Source organism: Papio anubis, chromosome 12, assembly GCF_008728515.1.
Source record: "Papio anubis isolate 15944 chromosome 12, Panubis1.0, whole genome shotgun sequence".
Taxonomy (NCBI): domain Eukaryota; kingdom Metazoa; phylum Chordata; class Mammalia; order Primates; family Cercopithecidae; genus Papio; species Papio anubis.
In genome coordinates, this window is record NC_044987.1 from 120825481 (window position 1) to 120853245 (window position 27765).

General features: G+C 53.0%; 1 protein-coding gene and 1 pseudogene across 7 annotated transcripts in view; both read left to right on the plus strand.

Annotated features, from left to right (window-relative positions):
* The first annotated feature begins 1208 nt into the window (after positions 1–1208).
* Positions 1209–27765, plus strand: part of CARS1 (cysteinyl-tRNA synthetase 1) — a 59972-nt gene continuing 33415 nt past the window's right edge. For 2 of the 7 annotated variants that reach the window (XR_637041.3, XM_003909399.4), the window contains exons 1-7: positions 1359–1471; positions 10396–10644; positions 19420–19511; positions 20694–20782; positions 21749–21845; positions 22386–22484; positions 23793–23942. Coding sequence is in view for 6 of the 7 variants with exons in the window: in XM_003909399.4 (XP_003909448.3) it covers positions 1447–1471; positions 10396–10644; positions 19420–19511; positions 20694–20782; positions 21749–21845; positions 22386–22484; positions 23793–23942 (801 nt within the window). In the remaining variant the exon portion in view is untranslated. Of the gene's footprint in view, positions 1472–3683; positions 3983–10395; positions 10645–19419; positions 19512–20646; positions 20783–21748; positions 21846–22385; positions 22485–23792; positions 23943–27765 lie in introns of those variants that run through there. The other 5 variants (XM_003909400.4, XM_021925416.2, XM_003909398.4 and 2 more) reach the window with 5 other exon arrangements.
* LOC116269944 lies at positions 9876–10030 on the plus strand (annotated as a pseudogene).

A 27765-nucleotide genomic window follows, 5' to 3' on the forward strand; every position in this document is an offset into this window, starting at 1 on the left:
GCAACAGGCACCATGAGAGTCATGGTAGGACCTGGCCAGACCTTCATCCCCTAAGTCCTGGACCTGGCCCCTTCTTTGGGATCAGTTGGGATCTCACAGAGCCTCCCACATCCTGGGCAACAGTTATGGCACATGCTACAGGGGCTTCGCAGAAATGTAAACAAACTCTTCCCTCTTGTTTTTTTTTTTGTTTGTTTGTTTGTTTTTTGCCACCAATAGAATTTAGAATTAATTTATTATTTATTTATTTTTTATTTTTTTATTTTTTTGAGACAGAGTCTTGCTCTGTTGCCAGGCTGGAGTGCAATGGCGCAGTCTCGGCTCACTGCAACCTCCGCCTCCCGGGTTCAAGCGACTCTCCTGCCTCAGCCTCCTGAGTGGCTGGGACTACAGGCAAGCGCCACCATGCCCAGCTAATTTTTGCATTTTTAGTAGAGACGGGGTTTCACCATGTTGGCCAGGATGGTCTCGATCTCTTGACCTCGTGATCCGCCCACCTTGGCCTCCCAAAGTGCTGGGATTACAGGTGTGAGCCACAGCGCCCGGCCTTAGAATTTATTATGAAATTAGACATGAGGTTCCAAAAAGTAACTAGAAGATTTTTGATTTTTTTATTTTTCGAGAAAGGGTCTCACTCTGTCGCCTAGGCTGGAATGCAGTGGCAATCATAGCTCACTGCAGCTTCAAAATCCTGGACTCAATGATCCTCCTGCTTTGGCCTTCCAAGGTGCTGGGATTACAGGCATGAGCCACTACTCCTGGCTAATAATTTTTCTTGACATACTAAAATTCTGTTTCTCAAATAGCATTTCCTCTCATTTTGGGTGGGTGCACGAACCTTGGGTGGGATATCCTTGGGAGATGACATCATGCACACTGAGGAGCCCTAACGGGGTTGGAGATGGCTCCAGAATGGGGTCTGAGAAGGAGATGGAGAAGCCTGTTCACGGAACACTTCATAATGGCTTGCTTTCCACAGGGTCACTGGCAGGACGGTCCCTAGGCCTGGAGCACGCTTCCCGTCCATCCCCAGGCCCTGCTCCAGGTCGGCCTCCTGGGAACCATCCCATCTCACACCCAGCCCCGAGGCCGCCCCTGACCTCCAGGCTGGGCCTGGTCCTCACGGCTCTTAGTGCAATGGTGACTTAAACACCTATTACAGGACACTCAGTCTTTAGTGCCTGTCTCCCCGCGGCTGGGCTAACTACTCCCAGCACGGACACCGAACGCTTTGCCGCGCGATGCTCCAGAGAGCGGGTCGCCGGGGGTTGAACTACAGCTCCCAGCATGCTCCGGGCCAGCGACATCCTGAGCCCTGGTGGTTGCCTAGCGACCGGGCGTGTCCCGGAAGACGGGCCCGGCGCGGGGCGGGACTTCCGGGGCGGTGATTGCATCAGATTCTGGGAAGTGTCTGTAGCCGCAGCTGTGGGTCCGGGATTCCCAGCCATGGCAGGTTCCTCCGGGCAGCAGGGTGAGCGGCGCGGCCGGGCCGGGCTGAGGGCGGCTGGGGTGCTCGGCTTGAAGGGCGGCGAGTCCTTATGTCTGAGGGGCCTGGGTGCCTGGGGTCTGAGGGGCGTCAGTGCCCGGGGTCTTAGGGGCGGCACGTCCTTGGGTCTGAGGGGCAGCAGTGCCCGGGGTCTGAGGGACAGCAAGTCGTCGGGTCCGAGGGGCGGCGGGTCCTGAGGTTCGAGGGGTGGCACATCCTAGGATCCGAATGACAGCGGGTGCCCGGCTCCGAGGGACGGCCACTGGGACCCCTGCGTGAGGGTCTGCCCGACCCGTGGCTGGAGCACAGACCCGCGGTGACCCGAGCCCGGCCGGAGAGCTGCCCAGACCACCCAGCCTCAGTTTCCTCACTTGGTTCCTGCAGAGGTCCCCTTGCATCCTCACCCCGGGAGGTGGCCCTACATCAAACAGCCTCTCCCCAGCCGGTGCCTGGGCGGGCCCTCGCCCCCTCTTGCCCCAGCTGGACTTTGGGGGGGAGACAAAGGCCCAAGGGTTGTTTTGGTTTTCTGCCCAGACCTGGCAGCTTCCGGGAGGTGGGCGGAGGGCACCTGAGGTTGGTACTTAGGGAAATGGGGCAGAGGACGCCAGGGGTACGCGTACACACAGTAAAAGGGCTTGGGGCTTTACGAAGGCTTTCATCTCCAGTTCCTCAGGCAGTCCACTGCAAGCTGATTGTGAGAGCATTACTGACCCACTTTATTGCCAACCTGGGAGGTTCCCCAGGGACACAGCTGTGTCAGGTCCCCCAGTCACTCATGTCACCAGCGGGTAGACCTCGAGAGACCAGTGGGTCTTCTCTCACTGTCCCTCCAGCAAAATTTTAGGTGCTGGAAAGGCAAGAGACTGAATCAGAAAGCCCAGATTCCTAACAATCTGGAGCAGGTTTTCCAAAGGAAACATTCTCAGTGTCTAGTTTTTAATTCTCTTGGCTGCAAAAATTAGATGCAAGTTCTTCTAAGACACCTCCAGGCCCCATCGTCAGTTTAGATCACACCAGGATTTCCTTGGCATCCGGTGGTGCCCTTTGCCCCTGAGGGTTTATTGGGTTATAGATAGGTAGTTCTGACAACCTGGGTAATCTGGCAGCGTGGGGACACCCAGATGACAGGGCTACACTCTTGTGCCTAGTGGCAGGAGGTAGTCACCTTCCAGGCACGCCACCTACCACCCTACCTGTGTGCCTGGATTCCAGCACCATCTCCACCCGTCCCAGAGCCAGGCAGTCCTCAGAAGTCACCCAGATTCCTGTAAAACAGCATCATGGTTAACAGCACCAATTCTGGAACCACGTTGACAGGGCCAGGGTCTCAGCTCTGCGCCCCCCTCACAGCAAACCATGGGTAATGGCTCCTACCTTGGAGCATGGAGCGTAAATGAGTTAATAGATGGGAAGGACTTAGAACAGTGCCTGGCACTCGGTAAGTGCTGTGTCCATGCTGAAAACTAGAGCTTTTTTGTTTTCAAAGTAAAAATGTGTTTTTGTTCATTTGTGAACATAAACGACGTATTAGTAGTGTTTTATATCTTGTTTTTAAAAATGGCTTCAGAATTTTAGGTTTTCAGAGCCTTGTAAGAATTGCCTTCTTTTTGGAGCTTGCCAGGTAGCTTGGGATTGCCCATTCCCGGCTCTCAGGGCAGCAGGCAGATTGCCCAGTCCTCAGCCTGCTCACAACATCTCCAGGCAGTGTTCTTCTGCCCCAGGGCATGGCCCACCTGCCCTTTACTATCAGCTCCTCCCATCATACACACACTCTCAAAGATGAGAACAGGAAATAAAATCCAATCGTAAATGCTTTCAGTGATCATCTTCCTAGATTTTTCAAAGAGGCCCTCATTTTTGTACCATCTTCCCTAAGTTGACTCAGAACGTCTGTTTCTTCTTCATGATCTCATTCTTTGTAGTCTTGAAGGTGCATAGGCTTGGTGCCTGTCCAAGGGCCCGATTATTTCAGAAGGATGAGTTTCATTTCTGAGATTTCTGGGGTAGACGGAGCCTACCTCAGGGCCTTTCCATACAGACTTGGGATACCACTTGGGTGGCTGCTCATTAGGTCAGACTTATAGTTTAATTTTTATACAGTTTAATTCAAGGGTCTTCATAATAACACAGCCAGCATTTTTTCAGCATGAGTCTGTGCCAGGCACTGCTCTAAATGCTTTACATCTGTTATCTCCTGCCACCCTTGGAGGAACCCCTTTGAGGAAGATCCTGCCGGCATCTTGTACAGATGAGAACCCTGAGGTTCAGAGAAGTCAAGCAATCTGTCCACCATCATGACTAGCCAGAGGCACAGCCAGGCTCCCAACCTGGGCAGCCTGACTCAATAGGGACCTGAACTACTGTGCTGTGCTGCCTTTGATGATTCTCTTCAGACTCAGAGTAACTCAACCGAGTTAAGGCAGATGAGAATGAAGCTGATGCCCTTCGATGTGTTCCCCAGAGCCACGTGAAATGTTTGCTCCTCTATGAACTCAGGTACCATATTTCCAGATATTCGAAGAGTCTTAGGCAGTACCCTTGGGATAGAGATCAAGCCATTTCCAGTGTGGGTGCTCTGGATGGCAACATGGCTGTCTGATCGCCCCACAGGCTCACTGTGAGGGATGTTGGATTTCCCTAATAATGAATAACCTCCCTGCCAGTAAGGAGGAAGATGGAGGTGCCGTTCTTGGGGGTGAGAGAGGGTGCCTGGGGGCCAGCTTTGTGAACGAGTGACAGCTGGACCTCTGGGGCTGGTGATCAGGAGAGATGGAGGCAGGGCGGGTGAGTGAGCCCTCACCTGTGGGAGGAGGCTCTGGTCTCTGGGAGTGGGTGGTGTTGGCTCCTAGTTGGTGAGAGCAGGGGTGCATGCCCCTCTCTCCTCCCCACGATTCATGTCTGGGGCTTTTTCCAGTCCTCTTTCTGAGCACTTCTTGGGTAGGGAGTGGGTCACTGGGAAGGACCCAAGAGGAGCCACTGTAGAGGGTGGGGGGCGGGGTGGGACCAGGGAAACATTTGCAGAAAGGGAGTAACCTGCAGGGTGAGGTGTTGCCTGGACACCCACAAGATGAGGACCCTGGTGGGACCTTAGAAGTAGCAGATTCAGAGGGCAAAGGGTCAGGGTGAGTGTGGGGTGCAGACCCCCACCAAACCGAGGCACTTCTTAGGAGCTCAGACCTGCTGTAAAAGGGTCTGCGTTTTAGCGAGCTGCCCACCCATAGGGAAGGTAGTTTAAACCTTACTTGCTGGGCCCACCCCAGAGATTCTGATTTGGCAGGTCTCTGGTGGGTGCAAGAATGTGACTTCTATGGAGCCCCCAGATTCTGCTACTGATGGCAGACCAGGACCATGCCTGGAGTGGAGCTGGGAGAACCTCAAGGGAAGGCAGGAAGAGAAACAGGGCAGCCGGGAGAGGTTTAAATGCCGATAGGAGGCCAGGCGCGGTGGCTCACACCTGTAATCCCAGCACTTTGGGAGGCCAAGGTGGGTGGATCACCTGAGGTCAGGAGTTCGAGACCAGCCTGGCTAATATGGTGAAACCCCGTCTCTACTAAAGATACAAAAATTAGCTAGGTTTGGTGGCAGGCACCTGTAATCCCAGCTACTGGGTAGGCTGAGGCAGGAGAATCGCTTGAACCCGGGAGACAGAGGTTGTGGTCAGCCGAGATCATGCCACTGCACTCCAGCCTGGGTGGCAAGAGCAAGACTCCGTCTCAAAATAAAATAAAATAAAATAAAATAAATAAATAAATAAATGCTGATAGGAAAGAGCCAGAGAGAGGGAGAGGTCGCACTGGCACGGTTGTTCGACGTGTCTGGGATGTGGTTCATTTGGTGTAGATTTGTTTTGGTATCTGTGCTGAGTGATTGCTTGGTACTTGCACTTTATTTCAATAAATGTTCTGTAGAGACTCCACCTTTGTAGCCAGTGATAACCACCCTCCACCTTTGGGACATTGCCATGTCCTTCAGTGTGTTGATGAACTGAACTGCAAGGTCACCCGGTAGTGGACATTCCTTCCCATGGGGGCAGAGCAGGGGTTTCAGCACGGAGTGTGCAGGCTCTACAGCGAGGGCCAGTGTCGAGGAACAGGTCCCTGGGAGGGTTTCCATCTGCTCAGAAGTGTTCTCATCTGATCTCAGCATCAAACTGATAGACCACAGCCTGGCTCAAACCCATGACCACTTGATAGCTAATCTATTTTTATTTGTTTCCTCGAGACACACTTAAATGCAGCTACCACAATTACCCAAATGACTGACTGCGTCCATCTCGTGGAAGCCTGTTGTTCTCCTCTGCTTCCCTGGGCACCAGCACCTTTCTGCTCTGAGAGGATCCTTCTCAAGCGTGGACTTGGTTCCCTTTTGATGAGTAGTCTAGGCTGCTCTAGACGGTACATTTAAGAATGATGTGATCCAAGATCAAGGCAGATTTGGTAATAAACTTTTAAAATAATAAAATTAATTAAATAAAAATGAGCGCATGATCCCCAGGAAAACTCCAGGAAATTCTCTATGTGTAGCATGCGGCTGTTACCATGACTCTAATAATACCAGAGCGATTATGATAATAATGATGGCAAATGGGGCCCCTGACTCTGTGCCAGGCAGCTTTTAAACATTTTACAAGTGTAATTTGACTTAATGGCCTGCAGCTTTACAAGGCGGACGTTCTGAGCGTGTTTTACCATGAGGAAATGCCGCCGTGGGTGTGAGTGTAGGCACTCAGCCCTGGAGGGCGTCAGGGCCGCCCCTCGGGTCTCCAGAGAGCGGATCTGCAGCAGCTTCAGTTCCCAGACTGCTTCCTCAGCACTCAAAAGCCACTGCAGCCGTTAGGACATTTTATGTTTTTCTCATTTTAAAAATAGCAGATGCTTACCGCAGAAAATGTGAGCAATGAGGAAAAAGGGGGAATTAAAATCACCTGTAACCCCCTCTCATCAACCACCGTCACTGTCAGTGTTCAGGCCGTTGCTGGTGGTCTCTTCATCAGAATCAGTTCTGAGTGTGAGAGGCGCATGCCTGTCAGCTCGCTGTCTGAGCTGGAAGCCGACGCTGTGTCACTGTTTCTCAGGGTGCTGCTGTTGTCTAGCCCAACCCAGGCATGAGCAGTTGCAGAAGACCAAGGCTCAGCGAGGGGACAGGAGAGGAGTGTGGAGGGTCAGCATCGGGGAACAGCTTTCGAACTGTGGCCTGACCTGTGAGGGGACGAGGCTCACCTTCCGGCTCTGTCCATCCCTCTGGCAGGTTCTCTAATCTTTAGTGAACTTCATTTTCTTTATCATGAAATGGGACCACTGCTGGCGGCTGCAGAGCTGTTGGAGGGAAATGTCCAGCTAAACTAGAAGTCTCCCGGTTGGAAGTTGCTCTGCAAAAGAGTTTGTAGGAGTCTGATATTTATTTAGAGTTAGTTTTCCAGGACCTCGCTTTGGGGTGCTTGGAGCTGCCATGGTGGGTCTGCCTCCGCCTCCGTCCTCCCTGATCTCATCTCCAGCTGGGAGGAGAGCCCATTTCCGTGTGAGCAGCCTCCTTCCTTTCTCAGAGGGAAGCCCTGGCGGTGCCAGTGCTGACACCGGGCCTGTAACTGTGGGGATGGGGCAGGTGAGCTCACAGGCCCTCAAGGGCTCCCAGCACCCCCCTGGCATCTTCAGCAGGGCCAGAGTCCGCCCCTGTGTTTCTCTTTCCTTGGACTGTTGGAAGAGCTGAAGTGAAAAGTGACTTGTTCTTGTGTCTCTGGTATCTTTGGGCAGCAGAGCTCCTGCTAAGCAAGCCCTTGGGGGCTCAAAGCAGCAGAGGCTGTGGCCGGTTCCCAGCACTGGTCCTTGTGCAAGTGTCCTTCTGAGAAGGGTGCGTGAGGCCCAGTGCCATAGGGGAACGCCAGCCCACCACCGGTGGCAGGCACTCTGTGGTGCCATTCTGCTTTCCACTCATCTGTTCCCTCAGCAACTTTCACTGGTATCTGGAATGTCACACGCTCAGTTGTAGATGCTGAAGATCGAGCAGTGACTAAGGTAGATGGAGCAGTGGGGCAGATGGTGAAGGAAAGAAATGCGTGCATATGTTAGACGGGGGTGCTGCGGAGAGAAACAGCAACCAGACTCAGGGTCTAGAGGCGGGCACCATATGGACCAGGAGTCCTTGAAGACCTGGTGGGGAAGCCAGCACCCAGCAGAGCTGTGAAGGATTAAGGGACCTACTGGTGTCTGGGGAGCATTCCCCCTAAAAAAGGAGCAGCAGGTGGAAGGGCCCCGTGACCAGGGTATGGAGAGCCAGGTGGGGGCCCATGGCCAGCATGAGGACGGGCTTGTGCTGCTGGCGAGGTGGGTGTTAGGGGACAGCAATGTGAACTTTCTCTTTTCAGCAAAGCTGCAGGAGCCCTGCGGCTGTGAGGGGAGAGCCGTGCTCTCCAGGTGGCGGTGTCTGGCTTGCAAGAATCCAGGTGACAAAGGCTGGCTCTCAAGTCCAAAGCCTCTTGAGTTAGTGGCCCTGGATCCTCCCATGGGTTGGCTATAGGTGCTCATAAGGATAACTCATAAAGGGGTGTGATTCCAGTTTTGGCTAGAGGGCGTGCCCAGAGCTCTGCTTCTGGGTGCCTCTGGCTGCTTGGAGTGGGTGGCCATCTTATTGGGGTCAGATGGGACGGTGGCTCCGTGCAGGGGGAGGGAAGCAGGGCAAGTTAGAGGGACACTGCACTCATCATCCCACCAGCGAGAGTCATCCCAGGAAGTCATTTTAAGCCCTGCATCCATGTTGAGACTTCAGGAAGGCTTCCCACACAGTGCCCACCCCTTTACTGCAGGTAGCTTCAGGATATCCTCTCCGGCGGCCATGGAGGCCGGGCCCTGGGGCATCAGGTGGCTCCGTGGGCTCCCTGGCGGGTGAAGAACTCGACCCAGGGGGGCATTCTTGCTGCTGCAGCTATGCAGTCCGTTCTGACTCATCTTTGCTGACACCACAGCGTTGTGGGAAATGCCAGTTATTGGCCTGACACTAAGGGTTTTCCCCACCCTAGGCAAAGCAGGAAAGGCATTTGTGTGCAGTTACCCCCACAACACACTCTGCTCTCCGTTTTCAGAAGCTGCGTGGGTCTGGTTGGGGTGACTGGCTCTGTGCCAGGGAGTAAACACAGAGATGGGGGACAAAAGGAAATGGGAGAGGGCAGAGAGGGGGACTGTGACGTGCAGGTCATCCACCCCCATGGCGGTGATGTCGGGCAGCTTGTGCCCAGGAAGGGGTGGCCAGACATGTACTTTCCCACCCTGAGTGAACTCGGGTGGGAGGGTGTCTGCGTGGAAGGAGCAAGCATTGGGCCTTTTCCCGCAGTCCTCTCAGCAAGCACAGTCACTGGTTCAAGGTTTGGATGCACTTGTGCTCATGGGCTCAGGGACCAGACTCCACTCCCTCCCCTGGCCGGAAACCTGGTACCATCTGTCTGCTCTGCCCCCACTTTAGGGAGGCGGGCTGTGGACACAGCACCTGGTCCCCAACTCTCGTGTCGGAGGTAATTGCAGGCAGATATTCCTTAGAATGGTTAGACAGATTTTATTCCCTAATTCCTGGCAGTAAGGGAAGGAGCTACGTTCCCTGCCGATTCAGCAGAGGTGACTTTTGAATTTAAAGGGAGAATAATTAGCTGGGCCTGGTGGCATGTGCCTGTAGTCCCAGCTGCTCGGGAGGCTTAGGCTGGAAGGTCACTTGAGCCCAGCATTTTGAGGATGTGATGAGCCTTGATTACACCACTGCACTCCAGCCTGGGCAGTAGAGGCAGACCCAGTCTCTAAAAAATAAAAATAAATAAATAAAAATAAAAAATAGAGGGAGAATGAAGGAGGAGAAGGAGGGTGAGCAGGGGCTCAAGTGCACAATGCCATGGGGCTGGTCAGCGTGCATGTGCCAAGGCAGCTTTGTCTACAGCTGGCAGTGGTGAAAGTTAGGGTTCTGCTGATCCTCCCAATGGTGACATGCGGAACAGTGGCTCTTGGGTCCTTAAGTGACACACCTGAGTGGTGGAGGTGCATGCTTACTACTTTGAAGGCTCTAAGGAAGGAGGCTGGGGCCTGGAGCCAGGGGCCAGGGGCCAGGGGCCAGGTGAGGCTGGCTGGAGCAGCCACGTTATCCTGGCAGCCCTGTGCTTTCTTGGGCTGGTCCTTTGAGGGGGCTCAGTCCTCCTGAGGCTGTGGCCTTGACCTGCAGAAGGCACGCTAGAGTCCAGCTGTCTCTTGGTACAGGGGTGTAAATGGCACACATTGTCAATGTGGGGTTCTCCCTACCCCTCATCCCCCAGCACCCAGAGGGAGAGGGTGCCACTGCGGCAAAGAGACTTGAAGTTGGTTTGGTTTGGGAGATTTTTGTTGTGAGTTTTAAAACATTGAGGTAAAGTTCACATAACATACTTACGTGGCAGGAGGGATACCACGATGGTGTAGGCAGCTCTCCCAAGGCAAGGCTTATCCTTTACACTCCAGATGGGCTGACCCCGGTGATTTCCACAAATGTCAGAAACTGAACTGCACAATTTGTGGAACTGTGTTTGTGCTTTCCCTGATAGAAAAAATAAATTAAAAACTTAAAAACTAAGTAATTTATATGACATAAAATGAAAAGTGCACAATTCCGTGGTATTTGGTGCACCATGTTGTCATGCAGCCTTCAGTTCTGTCTAGTTCCAAAGCATTTCATCACTCAAGAGGAAACCCGTCCATACCTGTTAGGTAGTCACTCCCCCGACCCCAGTCGACGCGCTGCCCCGTCCCTTTGCCTGTTCTGGATGTTTGGCGTCCAGGGAAGGGCTTGAGCACCTTTTTCCTTGGTTCTGCGCCATCCCCTGGTCCCTGTCTTTCTGAGTTCTGCCTGGCGGCCTCTGGGCTGCCTACCTGCTGCCTGACGCCGTGTGCCCTCTGTCTTTGCAGCTCCTGACTACAGGTCCATTCTGAGCATTAGTGACGAGGCAGCCAGGGCACAAGCCCTGAACGAGCACCTCAGCACGCGTAGCTATGTCCAGGGGTACTCACTGTCCCAGGCAGACGTGGACGCGTTCAGGCAGCTCTCGACCCCGCCTGCTGACCCCCAGCTCTTCCACGTGGCTCGGTGGTTCAGGCACATAGAAGCGCTCCTGGGTAGCCCCTGTGGCAAAGGCCAGCCCTGCAGGCTCCAAGCAAGTGAGTAACAGAGTGGGTTCCCTGGCCATTAGAACCTCTCCCCTCAAAGTCAAGGGCTTTCTGCATCACCCTGGTGCTTACCTGGCACCTGTGGATACCTCAGAGGGAGCCTCGCCCAAGTGTGTCTCGAGCAAGTGGCCTGGATGGGCAGATCCAGCGCTCGCTGGGTGGAAGTTGGGATAAAATCATACCCTGTGGAGTTGGGTATTCAGGAGCAAGATGTTCACATCACTGTTGTGGCAGAATTGCCTGAGGTGGTGGGGTGCAGAGCTGCTGTGGCTCTGGGGTTCCATGTAGCATGCCCAGGCCATGGGCCCTAGCCTTGTGATTTTTAGCTAAGGCTATGCCTGGCTCTGGTTGACTCAGTTCTTTCTCTTTATTTTTTCCATAAGATTGCAGCGTGTCTATCCTCCAGTTTTAAAATCGTTGAATCCTAAAGTTTTTTTTGTTTTTTTTTTTTGAGGCGGAGTCTAGCTCTGTCACCCAGGCTGGAGTGCAATGGCGTGGTCTCGGCTCACTGCACCCTCCGCCTCATGGGTCCATACCATTCTCCTGCCTCAGCCTCCCAAGTAGCTGGGACTACAGGCGCCCGCCACCACGCCCAGCTAATTTTTTTGTATTTTTAGTGGAGACGGGGTTTCCCCATGTTAGCCAGGATGATCTGGATCTTCTGACCTCGAGATCCACCCGCCTCGGCCTCCTGAAGTGCTGGGATTACAGCTGTGACCCACCGCGCCCAGTGAATCCTAAAGTATTAATTGGCATTGAACTTTTAAAAAATCAGAAATAAGTCATTTTTTCTCTTTGAGGTGATGTCTGTCCCATAGCTCCAGCCTGTGGCTGCTGGTTGTGTCTGGGAAACGTGGCTGTGGTTATCTGAGGGAGATACTCCTGGGGTGCCTGCGTGGCTTTATCAGTGTCTGTGGCAAATCTGAGGGGGCTCCATGTCATCATCACTGAAGTATGCCTTTGGGTGGCTCAGCTCCTCCTGTGGCTGTGGGCACTCCTCCACCTTCATGTGGGGGTAGGTTTTGTGCCCTGGTAGTCCTGGCTGTACCTGGTGGCCTCCTGGGGGCTTGTCTAAACTCATTTGGGGCCTGGGATTTGGAACATGCCACCCCGCCTCTGCCATGGGTCAGGCCTCTGCTAGACCACTGTTTGAACCAGGGTGGAGGTGGGGATGTCACATCTCCTAGGGGCCATGTTTTCTGGATAACTCTGCAGCAGACACTCCTTCCCCAGCATAGGGTGGAGGCCATTGCTGTGCAGGTCATCTCCTTCCCCATGTAGCCATTCCTGCCTGAGCCTGCAGTGTGGTCACCCAGGTGACACCTGTGCTATGAGGTGCCTTCTCTCCAAGTGCTCGGGTGTCAGGTTGTTCCCCCTGCCATGTGCTGTTCCAAGACACAGCCAGAGGGGGGCAGGATTAGGGGGTGGAGTGGGCCTCGTACCTCTAGCTCAGCAGTGGCCTGTCCAGTTTTCCCTCATAGGGACTTGTTGAAAGAGCGGTACAGACACAAGCCTCCATCCACACTATGAGATGAAGGAAGGGTTTTGCTCCTGCAAACACCTTTTAACCTACAGAGAGGAAGCAGAGCCATGTTGTTGTGTAGCAGAATGGACCGTGGATAGCACTAATGGAGTTGTACCCTCCCCAGGTTCCAAATCCCCTCATCACCCAGGCTGCCCAAGAGGCTGCCAGGGACTGCTTATGCCAGGAATGATGGACATTATGTCAGGCGACCCTCACTCAAGCTTGGTGTACACTGAGCAGGGGCTGAAGAGGGAGGTGGGTACTGGAGCCTGGGACTGCTAGAGCATCCAGTGACCTCGAGTGGGTCCGAGGCGCCATGGAGTCCAGTGGAGTGTCCTCGCTCATGTCCCTGGGATGACGGTAGCTGTGGATCTCCCTCCATGTAGCTGTGAGAATCAGAGCCGCTGCCCCCACTGAGTGGGAACGCCCTGCATTTCCATTGCTCATACTCCCCAAGTATGCACCTTCCCTCCTGGCACGGTAGGCCACGTGCCCCTCCTCCTGCTCGCCCTTCCACCTCTGCTGGCCATCCCAGCAGCATCAAATGTGCCCGTGTCTGGCCCTCAGCATGCCCGCCTGTCACCAGCCCCTCCCATGTGCCTTCTGTGTCCTTTCTCTGAGACCATGGGCCCCAGCAGCCCGAGGGATCTTCTCAGACATGGAAAGGCTGTGCTTGGCCAGGCGCGGTGGCTCACGCCTATAATCCCAGCACTTTGGGAGGCTGAGGCGGGCAGAGCATGAGGTCAGGAGATTGAGACCATGCTCGCTAACTCGGTGAAACCCCATCGCTATTACAAATACAAAAAATTAGCCAGGCGTGGTGGTGGGGGCCTATAGTCCCAGATGCTCGGGAAGCTGAGGCAGGAGAATGGCGTGAACTTGGGAGGCGGAGCTTGCAGTGAGCCGAGATCGTGCTGTTGCACTCCAGCCTGGGCGACAGAGCGAGACTCCGTCTCAGGGCGGGGAAAAAAAGAGGAAAGGCTCTGCTTAACCCCCAGGGCCCTATTCCTGTGAAGCCAGACCCCTTCCAGGGGAATCCGTTCCCTGGATTGCCGGCCTCCAGCACGGAGGTCCACTGGATATCAGGACATTGAACTTGTTGGGCACTTCTCGCCCACAGTGGAGGCTCAGCCCTTGCAGCCTGCCGGCCTCTGCCTGCCCCCGGGAAAGAGTGTCAGGCACACCCTTCACTGAGGAAGGTGTGGGTCTGTCAGACGAGGCCGTGGTTTTACATACGTGAAGGTTTGGTGTTGCTCTCACCCCTCGGATGGAGGACCCTTGACTTCCTGATGAAGGATTTCTCTCCATGAACCCCCTTGCTTGGGTCCTGATTTCTGTCTGTGAGCCCCTTGCTTGGGTCCTGAGTTCTCTCCGTGAGCCCCTTGCTTGGTCCTGATTTCTCTCCGTGAGCCTTGCTTGGTCTTGATTTCTCTCCCTGAACCCCTTGCTTGGGTTCTGATTTCTCTCTGTGAACCCCTTGCTTGGGTCCTCCTGACTTCTCTCTGTGAAACCCTTGCTTGGGTCCTGTCTTCTCTCTGTGAACCCCTCGCTTGGTCCTGTCTTCTCTCCGTGAACCCCTCGCTTGGTCCTGACTTCTCTCCGTGAACCCCTCGCTTGGTCCTGATTTCTCTCCAAGTGAGACCCTGGCGGGTCTGATTTCTCTCCGTGAACCCTAAGCGGTCCTGATTTCTCTCCGTGAACCCCTAAGCGGTCCTGGTTCTCCGTGAACCCCTCAACGGTCCTGATTTCTCTCCGTGAACCCCTCGCTTGGTCACGGGTGCTATATCGTGAACCCTCACTTGGTCCTGATTTCTCCATGAACCCCTCGCTTGGTCCTGATTTCTCTCCGTGAACCCTAAGCAGTCCTGGTTCTCTCCGTGAACCCTCGCTTGGTCCTGGTTCTCTCAAGTGAACCCCTCGGCAGGTCCTGATTTCTCTCCGTGAACCCCTCGCTTGGTCCTGATTTCTCTCCGTGAACCCCTCGCGTGGGTCCTGTCTTCTCTCTGTGAACCCCTCGCTTGGTCCTGATTTCTCTCTGTGAACCCCTCGCTTGGGTCCTGACTTCTCTCTGTGAGACCCATAAACGGTCGTTCTCTCCGTGAACCTAAACTTGGTCTGATTTCTCTCCATGGAGCCTTGCTTGGTCCTGACTTCTCTCTGTGAACCCCTCGGCGTGGGTCCTGTCTTCTCTCCTGTGAACCCTAAGCAGTCCTGATTTCTCTCTGTGAACCCCTCGCTTGGGTCCTGACTTCTCTCTGTGAACCCCTGGCAGTTACAGTTTCTCGTGAACCCCTGGCAGTTCCTGATTTCTCTCTGTGAACCCCTCGCTTGGTCCTGACTTCTCTCTGTGAACCCCTTGCTTGATCCTGATTTCTCTCCATGAACCCCTTGCTTGATCCTGATTTCTCTCCATGAACCCCTTGCTTGATCCTGATTTCTCTCCGTGAACCCCTCGCTTGGTCACAGTTTCTCTCAAGTGAACCCCTCGCGTGGGTCCTGACTTCTCTCCGTGAACCCCTCGCTTGGTCCTGAGTTCTCTCCGTGAACCCCTCGCTTGGTCCTGACTTCTCTCCGTGAACCCCTGCAGCAGTCCTGATTTCTCTCCGTGAGCCCTAAGTGGGTCCTGATTTCTCCGTGAACCCCTCAAGCTTGGTCCTGATTTCTCTCATGAACCCCTGGCTTGGTCCTGACTTCTCTCCATTGAACCCCTGCAGCAGTCCTGATTTCTCTCCGTGAGACCCCTGAGTGGGTCCTGATTTCTCTCTGTGAACCCCTCGCTTGGTCCTGATTTCTCTCCGTGAACCCCTCGCGTGGGTCCTGATTTCTCTCCGTGAACCCCTCGCTTGGTCCTGTCTTCTCTCCGTGAACCCCTGCGCTTGGTCCTGACTTCTCTCCGTGAACCCCTCGCTTGGTCCTGACTTCTCTCCGTGAACCCCTCGCTTGGTCCTGATTTCTCTCCGTGAACCCCTCGCTTGGTCCTGATTTCTCTCCTTGAACCCCTCGAGTGGGTCCTGATTTCTCTCCGTGAACTTCAGTGGGTCCTGATTTCTCTCTGTGAACCCTAAGCTTGTTCTGATTTCTCTCCGTGTGAACCCCTCGTGGGTCCTGATTTCTCTCTGTGAACCCCTAAGCTTGGTCTGATTTCTCTCCCGTGAACCCCTGCGGCGTGGGTCCTGATTTCTCTCCAGTGAACCCACCTGCGGCAGTCCTGTCTTCTCTCCGTGAACCCCTGCAGCTTGGTCCTGACTTCTCTCCGTGAACCCCTAAGCGGGTCCTGACTTCTCTCCGTGAACCCTAAACGGTCTGATTTCTCTCCGTGAACCTAAGCGGTCCTGATTTCTCTCCGTGAACCCCTGGCGTGGGTCTGATTTCTCTGTGAACCCCTAAGCTTGGTCCTGACTTCTCTCCATTGAACCCCTCATGCGTGGGTCCTGATTTCTCTCCTGTGAACCCCTGGCTTGGTCCCTGATTTTCTCTCCGTGAACCCTGGCGTGGGTCCTGATTTCTCTCCAAGTGAACCCTAAGCGGTCCTGTCTTCTCCGTGAACCTAAGCTTGGTCTGACTTCTCTCCGTGAACCCCTCGGCGAGATGTGACTTCTCTCCGTGGAGCCTAAGCTTGGTCCTGATTTCTCTCCGTGAACCCCTTGCTTGGTCTGATTTCTCCGTGAACCCCTGGCGTGGGTCCTGTCTTCTCTCTGTGAACCCCTCGCTTGGTCCTGACTTCTCTCCATTGAACCCTAAGCTTGGTCCTGACTTCTCTCCGTGAACCCCTCGCTTGGTCTGAGGATTTCTCTCCGTGAGGCCCTACCGGCTTGGTCCTGATTTCTCTCCGTGAACCCCTCGCGTGGGTCCTGTCTTCTCTCCGTGAACCCCTCGCTTGGTCCTGACTTCTCTCCGTGAACCCCTCGCTTGGTCCTGACTTCTCTCCGTGAACCCCTCAGCGGTCCTGATTTCTCTCCATTATTGAACCTAAGCTTGGTCCTGACTTCTCTCCATTGAACCCCTCGCTTGGTCCTGATTTCTCTCCATTTGGGAACCCCTACCGGCTTGGTCTGATTTCTCTCCGTGAACCCCTCAGCTTGGTCACAGTTTCTCAAGTGAACCCCTCGCTGGTCCTGATTTCTCTCCGTGAACCCCTCAGCGGTCTGATTTCTCTCCGTGAACCCCTCGCTTGGTCCTGATTTCTCTCCGTGAACCCCTCGCTTGGTCCTGATTTCTCTCCGTGAACCCCTCGCGTGGGTCCTGTCTGCATCTGATGTGGTGTAGGCAGACACTGCTTGCCACTTCCTGGCTTCTCTCTCCATCGTTTTATCTTCAGCCTCCCACATCCCTGTTTCGAAGGCATGTCTCTCATGAGCGGTTCATAGTTGTTCTGTTGTTGGATCTCTCAGGTCAGGGTGGGACTGTGGAATCAATGAATGTGTGTTCATTTTTTCCAAAGAAACAAAAGCACAGGCCGTGTGCGGTGGCTCACGCCTGTAATCCCAGCACTTTAGGAGGCCGAGGCAGGCAGATCACAAAGTCAGGAGTCCGAGAGCAGCCTGGCCAATATGGTGCAACCCCATCTCTACTAAAAATACAAAAACTAGCCGGGCGCGGTGGCTCACGCCTGTAATCCCAGCACTTTGGGAGGCTGAGGCGGGCGGATCACAAGGTCAGGAGATCGAGACCATGGTGAAACCCCGTCTCTATTAAAAAATACAAAAAATGAGCCGGGCGCGGTGGCGGGCGCCTGTAGTCCCAGCTACTCAGGAGGCTGAGGCAGGAGAATGGCGTGAACCCGGGAGGCGGAGCTTGCAGTGAGCTGAGATCAGGCCACTGCACTCCAGCCTGGGCGACAGAGCGAGACTCCATCTCAAAAAAAAAAAAAAAAGAAAATACAAAAACTAGTAGGGCGTGGTGGCGGGCACCTGTAGTCCCAGCTACTCGGGAGGCTGAGGCAGGATAATCACTTGAACTCGGGAGGCGGAGGTTGCAGTGAGCTGTGATTGTGCCACTGCACTCCAACCTGGGTGACAGAGCGAGATTTTGTCTTAAAAAAAAAAAAAAAAAAAGCCGGGGGGACAAGGGTCCTTATGTGGTATCTCTCAGTTCTTCCCTTTTGCAAATCTGAATTTGTATATCTGGGCCTGGTAACCTGTTTCCTGGGGAGCCCATCGCCAGCTGTATGGAGGTAGCAGCCTTAGGGGAGCTGGAATACTGGCTGTGGCCAGGCTTCTTGGACGAACTTTCAGTCCTGTGAACCCTGGGCCCTTTCCTCATAGCAGGGCAAGTGTGATGATCCCGTGGCCTCATGGCTGTGTTTCTGGGCAGTGTCTCCAGCTGTCTGAGATGGCAGCAGTGTCCTATGGAAGGAGCTCCAGGGTCTTAGTGAGGGAGGAGAGTGAGGGATCCTAGAGTGACCGGATCCTAGAGTGACCGGTTGAATGCCCCCAGGCATTGAGTGAGATTCTCCTTCAAGGGCTTGTGAGGCATTTAATGTGAACTGAGGCCAAGCTCCACTTGGCCTCAATAAGCACATGATGTTTGATTAGGATTGGGGATTTCCTATGCTTTAGAATCTGACCACCTGTGACTGCTGGAACTCACCTAGAGTGGGGGCTCCTGCTGAGCACTGGACCTGTCTCCGTCTCCTGCCCCATCTCCTATCTGCCCACACTTCCCTCCCTGCCCAGACACACACACTGCAGCCGCCCTCCTTCCTGCCCTTGGCCTGTTTGTCATCAGCGTCTGCCATCCTGGCTCTTGTGGCCCAAGCAAGAGCCAGGAGGCCAGGAGATGGCTGGTGCCCAGGACCAACTTCCCCGTGATCGCTGTGTGGCGATTTGCTGGCCATGCTGCCAGACTCTGTGGCACAGAAACCAAGGACAGGAGGAGGCAGGATGCGAGCACCCTGGTGAGCTGCCAGGCGGCCTGCTGGGGTGGGCACAGGTCAGTGCCAGGAGTATCCATCTTGTAGGCCTTCCTGGTGCCACTCAGCAGCGATATGTGAAGCCCTTCCCAGGGCCAGGCACCAGCTGGGGTCAGAGGTGTCCAGCAGAGCATAACGCAGAACCTGGACCTGTAGGAGACGACTGTGGAGGAAAGTGGGGATCTGCTGAGGGGGCAGGGCAGGCAGGAGCCGGCCGAGGACAATGGCAAAGTCACCAGGTACCATCCTCCACACCCAGCTTTGCAGGATTGACGTTTCAGAGGATGAATAATCACCCTCTGACTGCCCCTGGCCCCAGGGACAGAGCTCTGCCCCTTCAAGGGTCCCAGATGTAGGTTGTGTAAGGACAGCCTCATGCCAGGTTGGAAGCCAGGCCTGGAAGCAGTGTGGTCAGAGCAGCCCAGGCAGCCCACAGGCGAGTGGAGGGGAACAACTGGGGAAGTCTGGCTAGGAGGAGGTGACTGCACTGAGGGGCTAGCTGGCAAGGGTCTCTGCCTGGGGGCTGAGAGGAGCTCAGGTTATTTCTGAAGGCAGTATAGACCTGTGTGGAGCTTGAAGCCCAGTGTCTGGATCAGAGTCTGCTGGGCTGCGGGCCCAGAGCTGGGAGCCAGCCGCTGGCTTCTGCAGTGTCCCAAGTGGTGAGGAGGAGCTGGGCTGGAGCCAGTCTTGCCTGCTGGCAGTGGCCACGGTGGGGTCCTTTCTGGTCTGACTCCTGGCCTCTGTTGCCAGGGCTTGGAGGCTTGGAGGTGGCTCTGTCCCAAGAAGAGTCCCCCAAATCCTCACTTTGTCCAGGTGAGGGATTCTGGGAGGGGTAGGTTCCCAGGACTGCGGCGACACAGACCATACCTTGTCAGTGTTGAGCCCTGACTGACCCAGGAGTGCCGGGTGGTGGTGTCCTCACTGCCAGCAAGGGGCCAGTATTTGAAGAGCAGTGGAGTGTGCTGAGCACGCTGTGTAGGCGTTCCTCAGCCCTTCTGGGTTCCAAGGGTGTTGTTGGGGTACGCTGCCATACAGAATATGAGAAAGCAAAAGAAACACATGGTTGTCAGGAGGCGGAGCTTGCAGTGAGCCGAGATCACGCCACTGCACTCCGGCCTGGGCCACAGAGCGAGACTCTGTCTAAAAAAAAAAGAAAGACACGGTTGTCTTTGACCTGCGTGATGTTGACCGAGGTTCGCGTGGTTTCACGTTGTGTAAATTTCATGGAAAACTATAGTCCCGTTGTAAAAACCAAGTCTCCAGACGAAGAGGCGACTTGCACTTCCTGGTGCTGCCCCTGGACCCTGACCCCGCTCTCTTCGCCTCCCAGGTAAAGGCCGGCGTGTCCAGCCCCAGTGGTCCCCTCCTGCTGGGACCCAGCCATGCAGACTCCACCTTTACAACAGCCTCACCAGGAACAAGGTAAGGAGGACACAGATGCTGTGGTCCATGCACACGATGGGAGGCAGGACGGCCCCTGTACCTTGTCACACAACAGACTTCTCCGTTCCTTGTGTTGGGCTCTGGAGTTCTATAAATCCAGGTTTAAGATCCTTCAGTCACTTCCATGTTAGAATCTCTGTGGCCCAGGGGCAGAGCTGTCCTCTGAAACTCAGACACATGAAGGGTCACGCCTCATGTGGCAGCCTGCGCATGGCTTCTGGGCATGGATCACCCTGGCTTGTCTCTCGGACTCTGCCCAACCGTGAATACTTGAGGTCATCCACAGCCAGGTCTTTCAGGAGGACATGTGGTTGCAGCAGGTGTCACCGTGTGAGCCAAGCAGGATGGGCAAAACTGTAAACCGGCTGGATGTTGCTGGGAGCACAGCAGGTTTTGAGAAGAAGGCAGGATTGGTTCCTAACAGAATGGGGTTTGCATGGTTTGCTTGGCTCAGGGCATGGCCAGTGACTCCAGAGATTTCAGACCAGACTCTGGCTGGGGGTGCTTGGATTTCTATCAGGGAGCACGTTTGGCAGACAGAGAGTCAGGTGTGAGGGAGTTCATGGCCTTCCTCGGGAAACTGGTTGAGGATACTGCCCCCAGAGAGGTCTGAGGATGCTGGGATGTTGAGGGGTGGTGCCAGAACAGTGGTGAGCAGCACCACGATTCAGGGGTCCTGGCCTCCAAGCCGGGCTCCTCCGACAGGGACTGACCCTGGTCAAGTGCTGTCTGCCTCAGTTTCTTTATCTGTTAAAAGAAAATGGCATAACCTACATCCTAGAGTGTACTACGTATTGAGTATTTAACTCAGGGCCTAGCACATGGTAGGTACTCAGTAAATATTAGCTGTGTTATTGTTAAATAAGCAGCATTTCAGCAATAAATAAGATCATGGATTCCCTTTATAGCGTCCCTCCATAGGTGAGTAGAAGCCCAGGGAGGAAGAGGCTCCACCCACCCAGGGCTCAGTTGGTGGGAGGTGCCATACATCTCACTGGGCTCCCACTGAGACTGTGACTTTTCACAGTAAAACAAAATGGTCTCTGTTGAATTGTTTGCACAAAACACAAGCCACACTGTGATGTTTGTTGCTGTTTTTGGTAATCCTGTGCAGTGTTTCTTGCATTTCTTGTGATCGTCATTCCTTCATTCCTAACAAAGGAAGTGTTCATGCCTCAAGATGGGAAAAAGGTGACGTGGTATTGCTGTGGGCCAACCGTCTATGACGCATCTCACATGGGGCACGCCAGGTAGGTCCACTGCGGAGTGTCCCTGCGGCTTCTGCAGTTGTACGCAGAAGTCAGAGCCACTGGGATCTGCAGCGGGAATCTTAGGTCCACAGAAATCTTAGATCTGCTACAGAGACCTGAGATTTGAGGAATCAAGCCTGAATTTCTTCTCTTCTTTTTATGATGAAAATTTTAATTCCATAAGTAATCCATATTCGCTGCAGAAAGACTACCGATCACCAAAAACAAAATGTCCATAGCCCCACTGCTAACATGCTGGACTCGACCTAGGCACTTTTTCTCACGTACCTTAAAGTTTTCTCTCATCCCTCAGGCTCTGGTGGGGGTCCCCAGATGCTGAGTTCCCGTGACACTCAGACCTGACAGGCCTGAGGCTGAGTTGGCTGTGACCCCCCTGACCACTGGATGGTCATGGCTGTAGCTCCTGATGAGTAGCTGGCTGTAGATGCCACAGAGTCCTTTTATTTGTTCATGTTTTAGTTGCAGTGCCAAGGACATGTATAGTCAACCCTTGAACAACCTGGAGGGTAGAGGGCGTGACCCTCTGCACATTTGAAAACCCACACATAACTTTTGATTCCCCAAAATCTTCACTACCAAAATAGCCTCCTGTTGACCAGAAGCCATACCAATAGCATGCCAGTCAGTGAACACGTATTTTGTATATACATTACATACTGTATTCCTAACGATAAAGAAAGCCAGAGAAAAGAAAATATTATGAAGAAAATCTTCAGGGAGAGGACATATATTTACAATTCGTTAGGTGGAAGTGGATCATCATGAAGGTCATCTTCCTAGCCATCTTCATGTTGAGTAGGCTGAGGAGGAGAAGAGGGGGTTCTTGCTGTTTCAGGGGTGGCAGCGAAAATCATGTATAAGTGGGCCCGTACAGTTGAAACGTGTTGTTGGAGGTTCAGCTGTACATATCGTCTGGTGGAAATGTTTGTTTTTTCGTTGCTTTAGGTCCTACATCTCTTTTGATATCTTGAGAAGAGTGTTGAAAGATTACTTCAAATTTGATGTCTTTTATTGCATGAACATTACGGATATTGACGACAAGGTAAAGGGAATTTGTAAGATTAAATTTTAAATGCAATTGGATTGTGTGAAAGAAGATAGGACTTTTGCATAAGTAAATAAAATAATGTAGGCTTGAGCTAGCTTGTGTTTTGACCTGATAAACATCATTTTAATCCCCTCGATGAGTTAATATTACCACTTACGCTGCTGATATGACTTCTATGATGCTCAGACAGGTTAGAAACCTGCATGTTGCTCAGGGGTCAGTAGCCCCTGGTGTTGTGCAGAGGGAAGGCGTCCCATAGTACGCACTTCAACGTGTGGCTTGCAGGGGAAGCTGGGGCCCCCGGGGCTCATTTCGTTAAGTGTCACAAAGATCACATTAGGCCTTGGGCACTGGGCAGGTGGGAGATGGAGGGTGGTGGTTCTATTTGATGATGGTATGCGTGTCTGGGGCCAACAGTTGTCTGCCACCACCCTCACCCTCACTTAGGGTTGGCCAAGGGAGAGAGTGGCCTGCTGCAGAGGGATGCAGCTGGGTTCCAAGCTTCACTCCCCAGTGTCTGTCTTCCCTCCCTAGATCATCAAGAGGGCCCGGCAGAACCACTTGTTCGAGCAGTATCTGGAGAAGAGGCCTGAAGCGGCACAGCTCTTGGAGGATGTTCAGGCTGCTCTGAAGGTGGGCCTCTTGCTGTCTGCTCTAGAAACCAAACCCTTTGCTTGCTTTTCTCGGTCCTTTGTAGGTTACTGTCCCTAGGGTAGTGTCAGTCTCACAGGCTTTCACAAAGTGTATGTTACTCAAGCCAGTTCCATCAGGGGCACTGAAGTCTCGATAGGTAAGGTCCCCTGGCCTGTGACAAAGTCACCAGGAAAGATGCACTGGGGTGGAGTGGAGAGTAGGTGACCTTCCTACCACTTACAGGAAAACAACTGAATTCATCACGGTGCCACTAATTACACTTATAAAAATGCTTACCAATATTGCTATCTAATTTTCAATGCCAAGGTCACAACTAAATCAGAAACTTCTGGCCGGGCGCGGTGGCTCAAGCCTGTAATCCCAGCACTGTGGGAGGCCGAGACGGGCGGATCACGAGGTCAGGAGATCGAGACCATCCTGGCTAACATGGTGAAACCCCGTCTCTACTAAAAAAAAAAATACAAAAAACTAGCCGGGCGCGGTGGCGGGCGCCTGTAGTCCCAGCTACTCGGGAGGCTGAGGCAGGAGAATGGCGTGAACCCGGGAGGCGGAGCTTGCAGTGAGCAGAGATCCGGCCACTGCACTCCAGCCTGGGCGGCAGAGCGAGACTCCGTCTCAAAAAAAAAAAAAAAAAAGAAACTTCTGCCTGAGATACAAAAGCTGTACTAAGCTTTTTAATTTGGTAATACTGTAAATTTCCAGAATCTTTTGAAGGAGTTAGTTCTCTATAGTATTTTCATTCTGAGTAACCATTATTATATAGTTATTTTTATAACAATAGTAAGAATAGGTCACTTTACTGTCTACTAATTATCCTTAGTAATTACAGTAATCATTATGGATATGTTTATGGCATTTTATCTCTGGAATTAAAAACAGGAATAAAATTAGAGCTTAGCAATCTTTTAGGTCAGTGAGGCCTGAGTGCCTTCTTGATGGAGGTGTCTGCAGCACACCTCAGAACTCACTGGGTGGCCTACTTTTCCTCATCCCCAGAACAGCCCTAGAAATACTGCTCTCACACCCATTTTGCATTGGAGAAACTGAGGCACAGAGAGGTTAGGTGCCCTGTCCAGGGGCACACATGAGAGGGCAGTACCAGGAGCTCCTGAGCGGGGTGCTTCAGTCTCCCTTAGTTACTTACTGCCCTGCCACTTGGGGTGCAAACTTCTCTATCTCTATGGGCTGTGGGAAAAACTGGTCTGTTTCCTACCTGGAATCACCTTTATGAACTCGGGGTTTTGCTGAGCAGTATCTAATAGGTTTGACATCTCTTTATGGTTGTAGCCATTTTCAGTAAAATTAAATGAGACCACGGATCCTGATAAAAAGCAGATGCTCGAACGGATTCAGCACGAAGTGCAGCTTGCCACAGAACCGCTTGAGAAAGCTGTGCAGTCCAAACTCACGGGAGAGGAAGTCAACAGCTGTGTGGAGGTGAGGCTTCACATGTCTCCAGCCAGCCCTTTCGGGTCACATGTCGGGCCGTGCATAGATGGATCTGTGTGCACGGACTGATTCCACAGTTTGTCTTAGTGGAAGACACGCTGTGTCTCCTGTAGCCCCACTGCGGCAGTTGGCACTGTTCTGTGGTGGCAGAGTCAGTGCCCCTCCCCTCCCACACCCTCTTGCCCCATTTCCTGGGTGCAGAGCCTGTGCCGCTGGAAGGAGACTCGGGATCCACACCCTCCCAGCACTCCCATCAGATAGGCAGGAGGTGCACTTGGAATGTGGGGAGGCCGCCTTCTGTGGAAGCGTTCCAGGATTCTCCAGTGGACTCTCCCCACACCCTCTGGAGAAGGAGGAGCAGGGATTACCACTGAATTGAGAATTGAGGCCTGTGGGTGCCTGCTGAGCTTGGGGCCTTCACGTTGACCAGCTCTGCTGCCCCTGCCGAGATCTCCTTCAGACACAGGGGAGAGACCTGGGTGCAGAGGGGACCCTGCCCTCTTCCTCAGGCCTTCCCCCTGTGACTGGCACCCTGTCAGGAAGGCCTTCTCCTTTGTGCCAGCGCCACCTGCTGGTCACCCTTTAAGAACTCGATGGAAAAGAGAAGAGATGGCTGCAGCTGTGTGTGTGGAAAAAAGAGGCCCCACTTAGGCCGCAGCCCTGCCTTCCCTCACCACTGCCCTGGCCCCACCTCAGTGATGGGGCAGGGAGTCCGCGTCTGCCCTTCGCCGGCATGTTTCTTTCTAGTTTGGTCTCTTCTGTGTCCTGACTCAGCAGATCGCTTCGTTGTGCCTGTTTCCAAACTTCATGGAAACGCGCCACGTGTGTGTAGTCATGAGTGTGCTTTCACCCAAGCTGTGCTTCTGGGACGGACCGCATGTGGTCGCTGTCACTCCCTCAGTGCCTACCTGGGGGCCGAGCTGTTTGTCTGTTCTCCTGGGACAGGCAGTTAGGTTTCCTTGTTACCAACAATGCTGCTGTAATTTTTTTCCCAGTTGTTCCACTAATATATATATTTTTAAATTGTGGTAAAGCACACATTATAAGAAATTTACCATCTTAGCCATTTTTAAAAGCTTTTTTTTTTTTTTTTTTTTTTTTTTGTAGAGACAGTGTCCTTTTGTGTCTGGTTTATTTTGCCCAGCGTAGTGTCCCCATGGTTGACCCATGCTGTAGCACGTGTCAGACTCTGCTTCCTTCCTGTGACTGAACGATGCTCTGTTGTATATAGATGGGCCACATTTTGCTCATCCTTTCACCTGCCCTTGGACACGTGGGTGGTTTCCACATTTTGACGATTGCGAGTAATGCTGCCGTAAACCTGGGTGTACAAATATCTGTTTGAGTTCTTGCTTTCACTTCTTTTGGGGACATACCCAGAAGTGGAATTGCTGGGTCATAGGATGATTCTATTTTTGATATTCCGCGTAACCACTGTATTGTTTCTGCAGTGGCTGCGCTATTACACATTCCCACCCATAGTGCACTGGGGTTCTGTTTTCTCCGTATCCTTGCCAAAGCTTGTTATTCTTCATTTTTTCCATTCTAGTAGGTGTGAGGTGGTATATCCTGTGGTTTTGGTTTGCATTTCCCTAATAACTAGTGACGTGGAGCGTCTTTTCCTGAACCATGAGTTGTTTTGTGTTGACTCTAGGTAGACATTTGCAAGTTTCTTTAGGCCGTATACCTGCAAGTGGAATTGCTGGGTTGTATAGGATATATGTGGGTGACTGTGTCGGGGGTTCCCAACACTGCCCACACATTCTGGGGTCCTCTAGAAGGACTCATGAGACTTGGCATTGACTTATCATCTCGTCTAAGGTTTATAACAGTGACACAGCGAGGGTGCAGAATCTCAGGCAGAGTCTTCAGTCATCCACGGACAGGCTGCTGAAGCTTCCTCCCTCCCTCCCATGAGGGGACACAGCACACTTTCCCCCACCAGGAAACAATGCAGCCATATGTGTGAAATGTCCCTCCCTAGGGAAGCCCATCACATAGGCCCCCTCTGCCTGGCACATGCCACAATTCCCGACTCCCCAGAAGGAAAGCTGGGGTTCCACCTGCATAAGCCACAGTGTTTGTTCAACAGCCCACGGGGCTGCTGCCGCAGAGCTGGGTTTCCCGGCCTCTTAGCACAGGGAACATTTCAGCTCCTGGATGACAGCCAATGGCCAGCTCTACAGGCAGGCCTGTCTCAGGTGGCAGACACAGACCTGCTAGGCTCATTCTTATCTTCAGAGTAGCCATATCAGAAATGTCTGTGTGGCCAGGCACAGTGGCTCACACCTATAATCCCAGCACTTTGGGAAGCCAGGGCAAGAGGATCACTTGAGCCCAGGAGCTCCAGACCAGCCTAGGCAATATAGTGAGACTATTTCTACAAAAAATTTAAAAACTAGCCAAGCATGGTGACGCATGCCTGTGGTTCCAGCTACTGGGGAGGCTGAGGTGAGACAATTACCTGAGCCCAGGAGTTTGAGGCTGCAGTGAGCCATGATCGCACCACTGCACTCCAGCCTGGGCAGCAGAGTGAGACCCAGACTCTTAAAAAAAAAAAGAAATAAAGAAATGTCTATGCAAATTTCTTCTTCCTCTGCCACATTTCGGGTATGCTGTGTATTTGCACATACACCCATCCCACATTTGTATTGTCAGATTCTTCCCTTTCAACAATGCCATGAATGCAAAGTGCTGATTTCTTTGGTTTCAATGTCCCTTTTTCCAACCTTTCCTGAGACTGAGCATTTTGTCACATGCTTGCTTCCAGCTGTGATTCTGTGCCCCCATGTCTCCCCCTTTCCGATGCGGTTATTGGTCCTTTTCTTACTGTTTTGTATCATTCTTATGTCTTCCGATACTGATTTCTATGATTTGAATGTTTGTCCCCTCCAAAGCTCATGTTGAAACTTACTCCCTAGTGTAACAGTGTTAAGAGGTAAGGCCTTTTAGAGGTGACTGGGTCATGAGAGCTCTGCCCTCATGAATGAGTTAATGGATTAATGGGTTATCACAGGAGTGGGGTAGTTATCATGAGAGTGGGGCTGTTACAGAAGCCAGTTTGGCCTTCATGAGGCCCCGGCCATGTGATGCTCCACGCCACCCTGGGACTCTGCGGAGAGTCCCCACCAGCAAGAAGGCCCAGAACAGATGTGGCCCCTTGACCTTGAACTTCCCAGCCTACAGAATTGTAAGAAACAAATTTTCTTTTAAAATTACCCATTCCCAGGCCGGGCATGGTGGCTCATGCCTGTAATCCAGCACTTTGGAATGCCGAGGTGGGCAGATCAAGAGGTCAGGAGATCGAGACCATCCTGGCCAACATGATGAAACCCTATCTCTACTAAAAACACAAAAAATTAGCTGGGCGTGGTGGTGCGCATCTGTAATTCTGGCTACTCGGGAGGCTGAGGTGGGAGAATCCCTTGAACCAGGAAGTCAGAGGTTGCAGTGAGCCAAGATCGTGCCATTGCACTCCAGCCTGGCGACAGACCAAGACTCTGTCTCAAAAAGAAAAAAAAAAAAATTTACCCATTCCCAGCCAGGCGCAATGGGTCGCACCTATAATCCTAGCACTTTGGGAGGCTGAGGTGGGTGGATCACCTGAGGTCGGGGGTTTGAGACCAGCCTGACCAACATGGCAAAACACCGTCTCTACTAAAAATACAAAAATTAGCCAGGTGTGGTGGCGGGCGCCTGTAATCCCAGCTACTGTGGAGGCTGAGGCAGGAGAATGGCGTGAACCCAGGAGGCGAAGGTTGTAGTGAGCCGAGATCACGCCACTGCATTCCAGCCTGGGCAACAGAGTGAG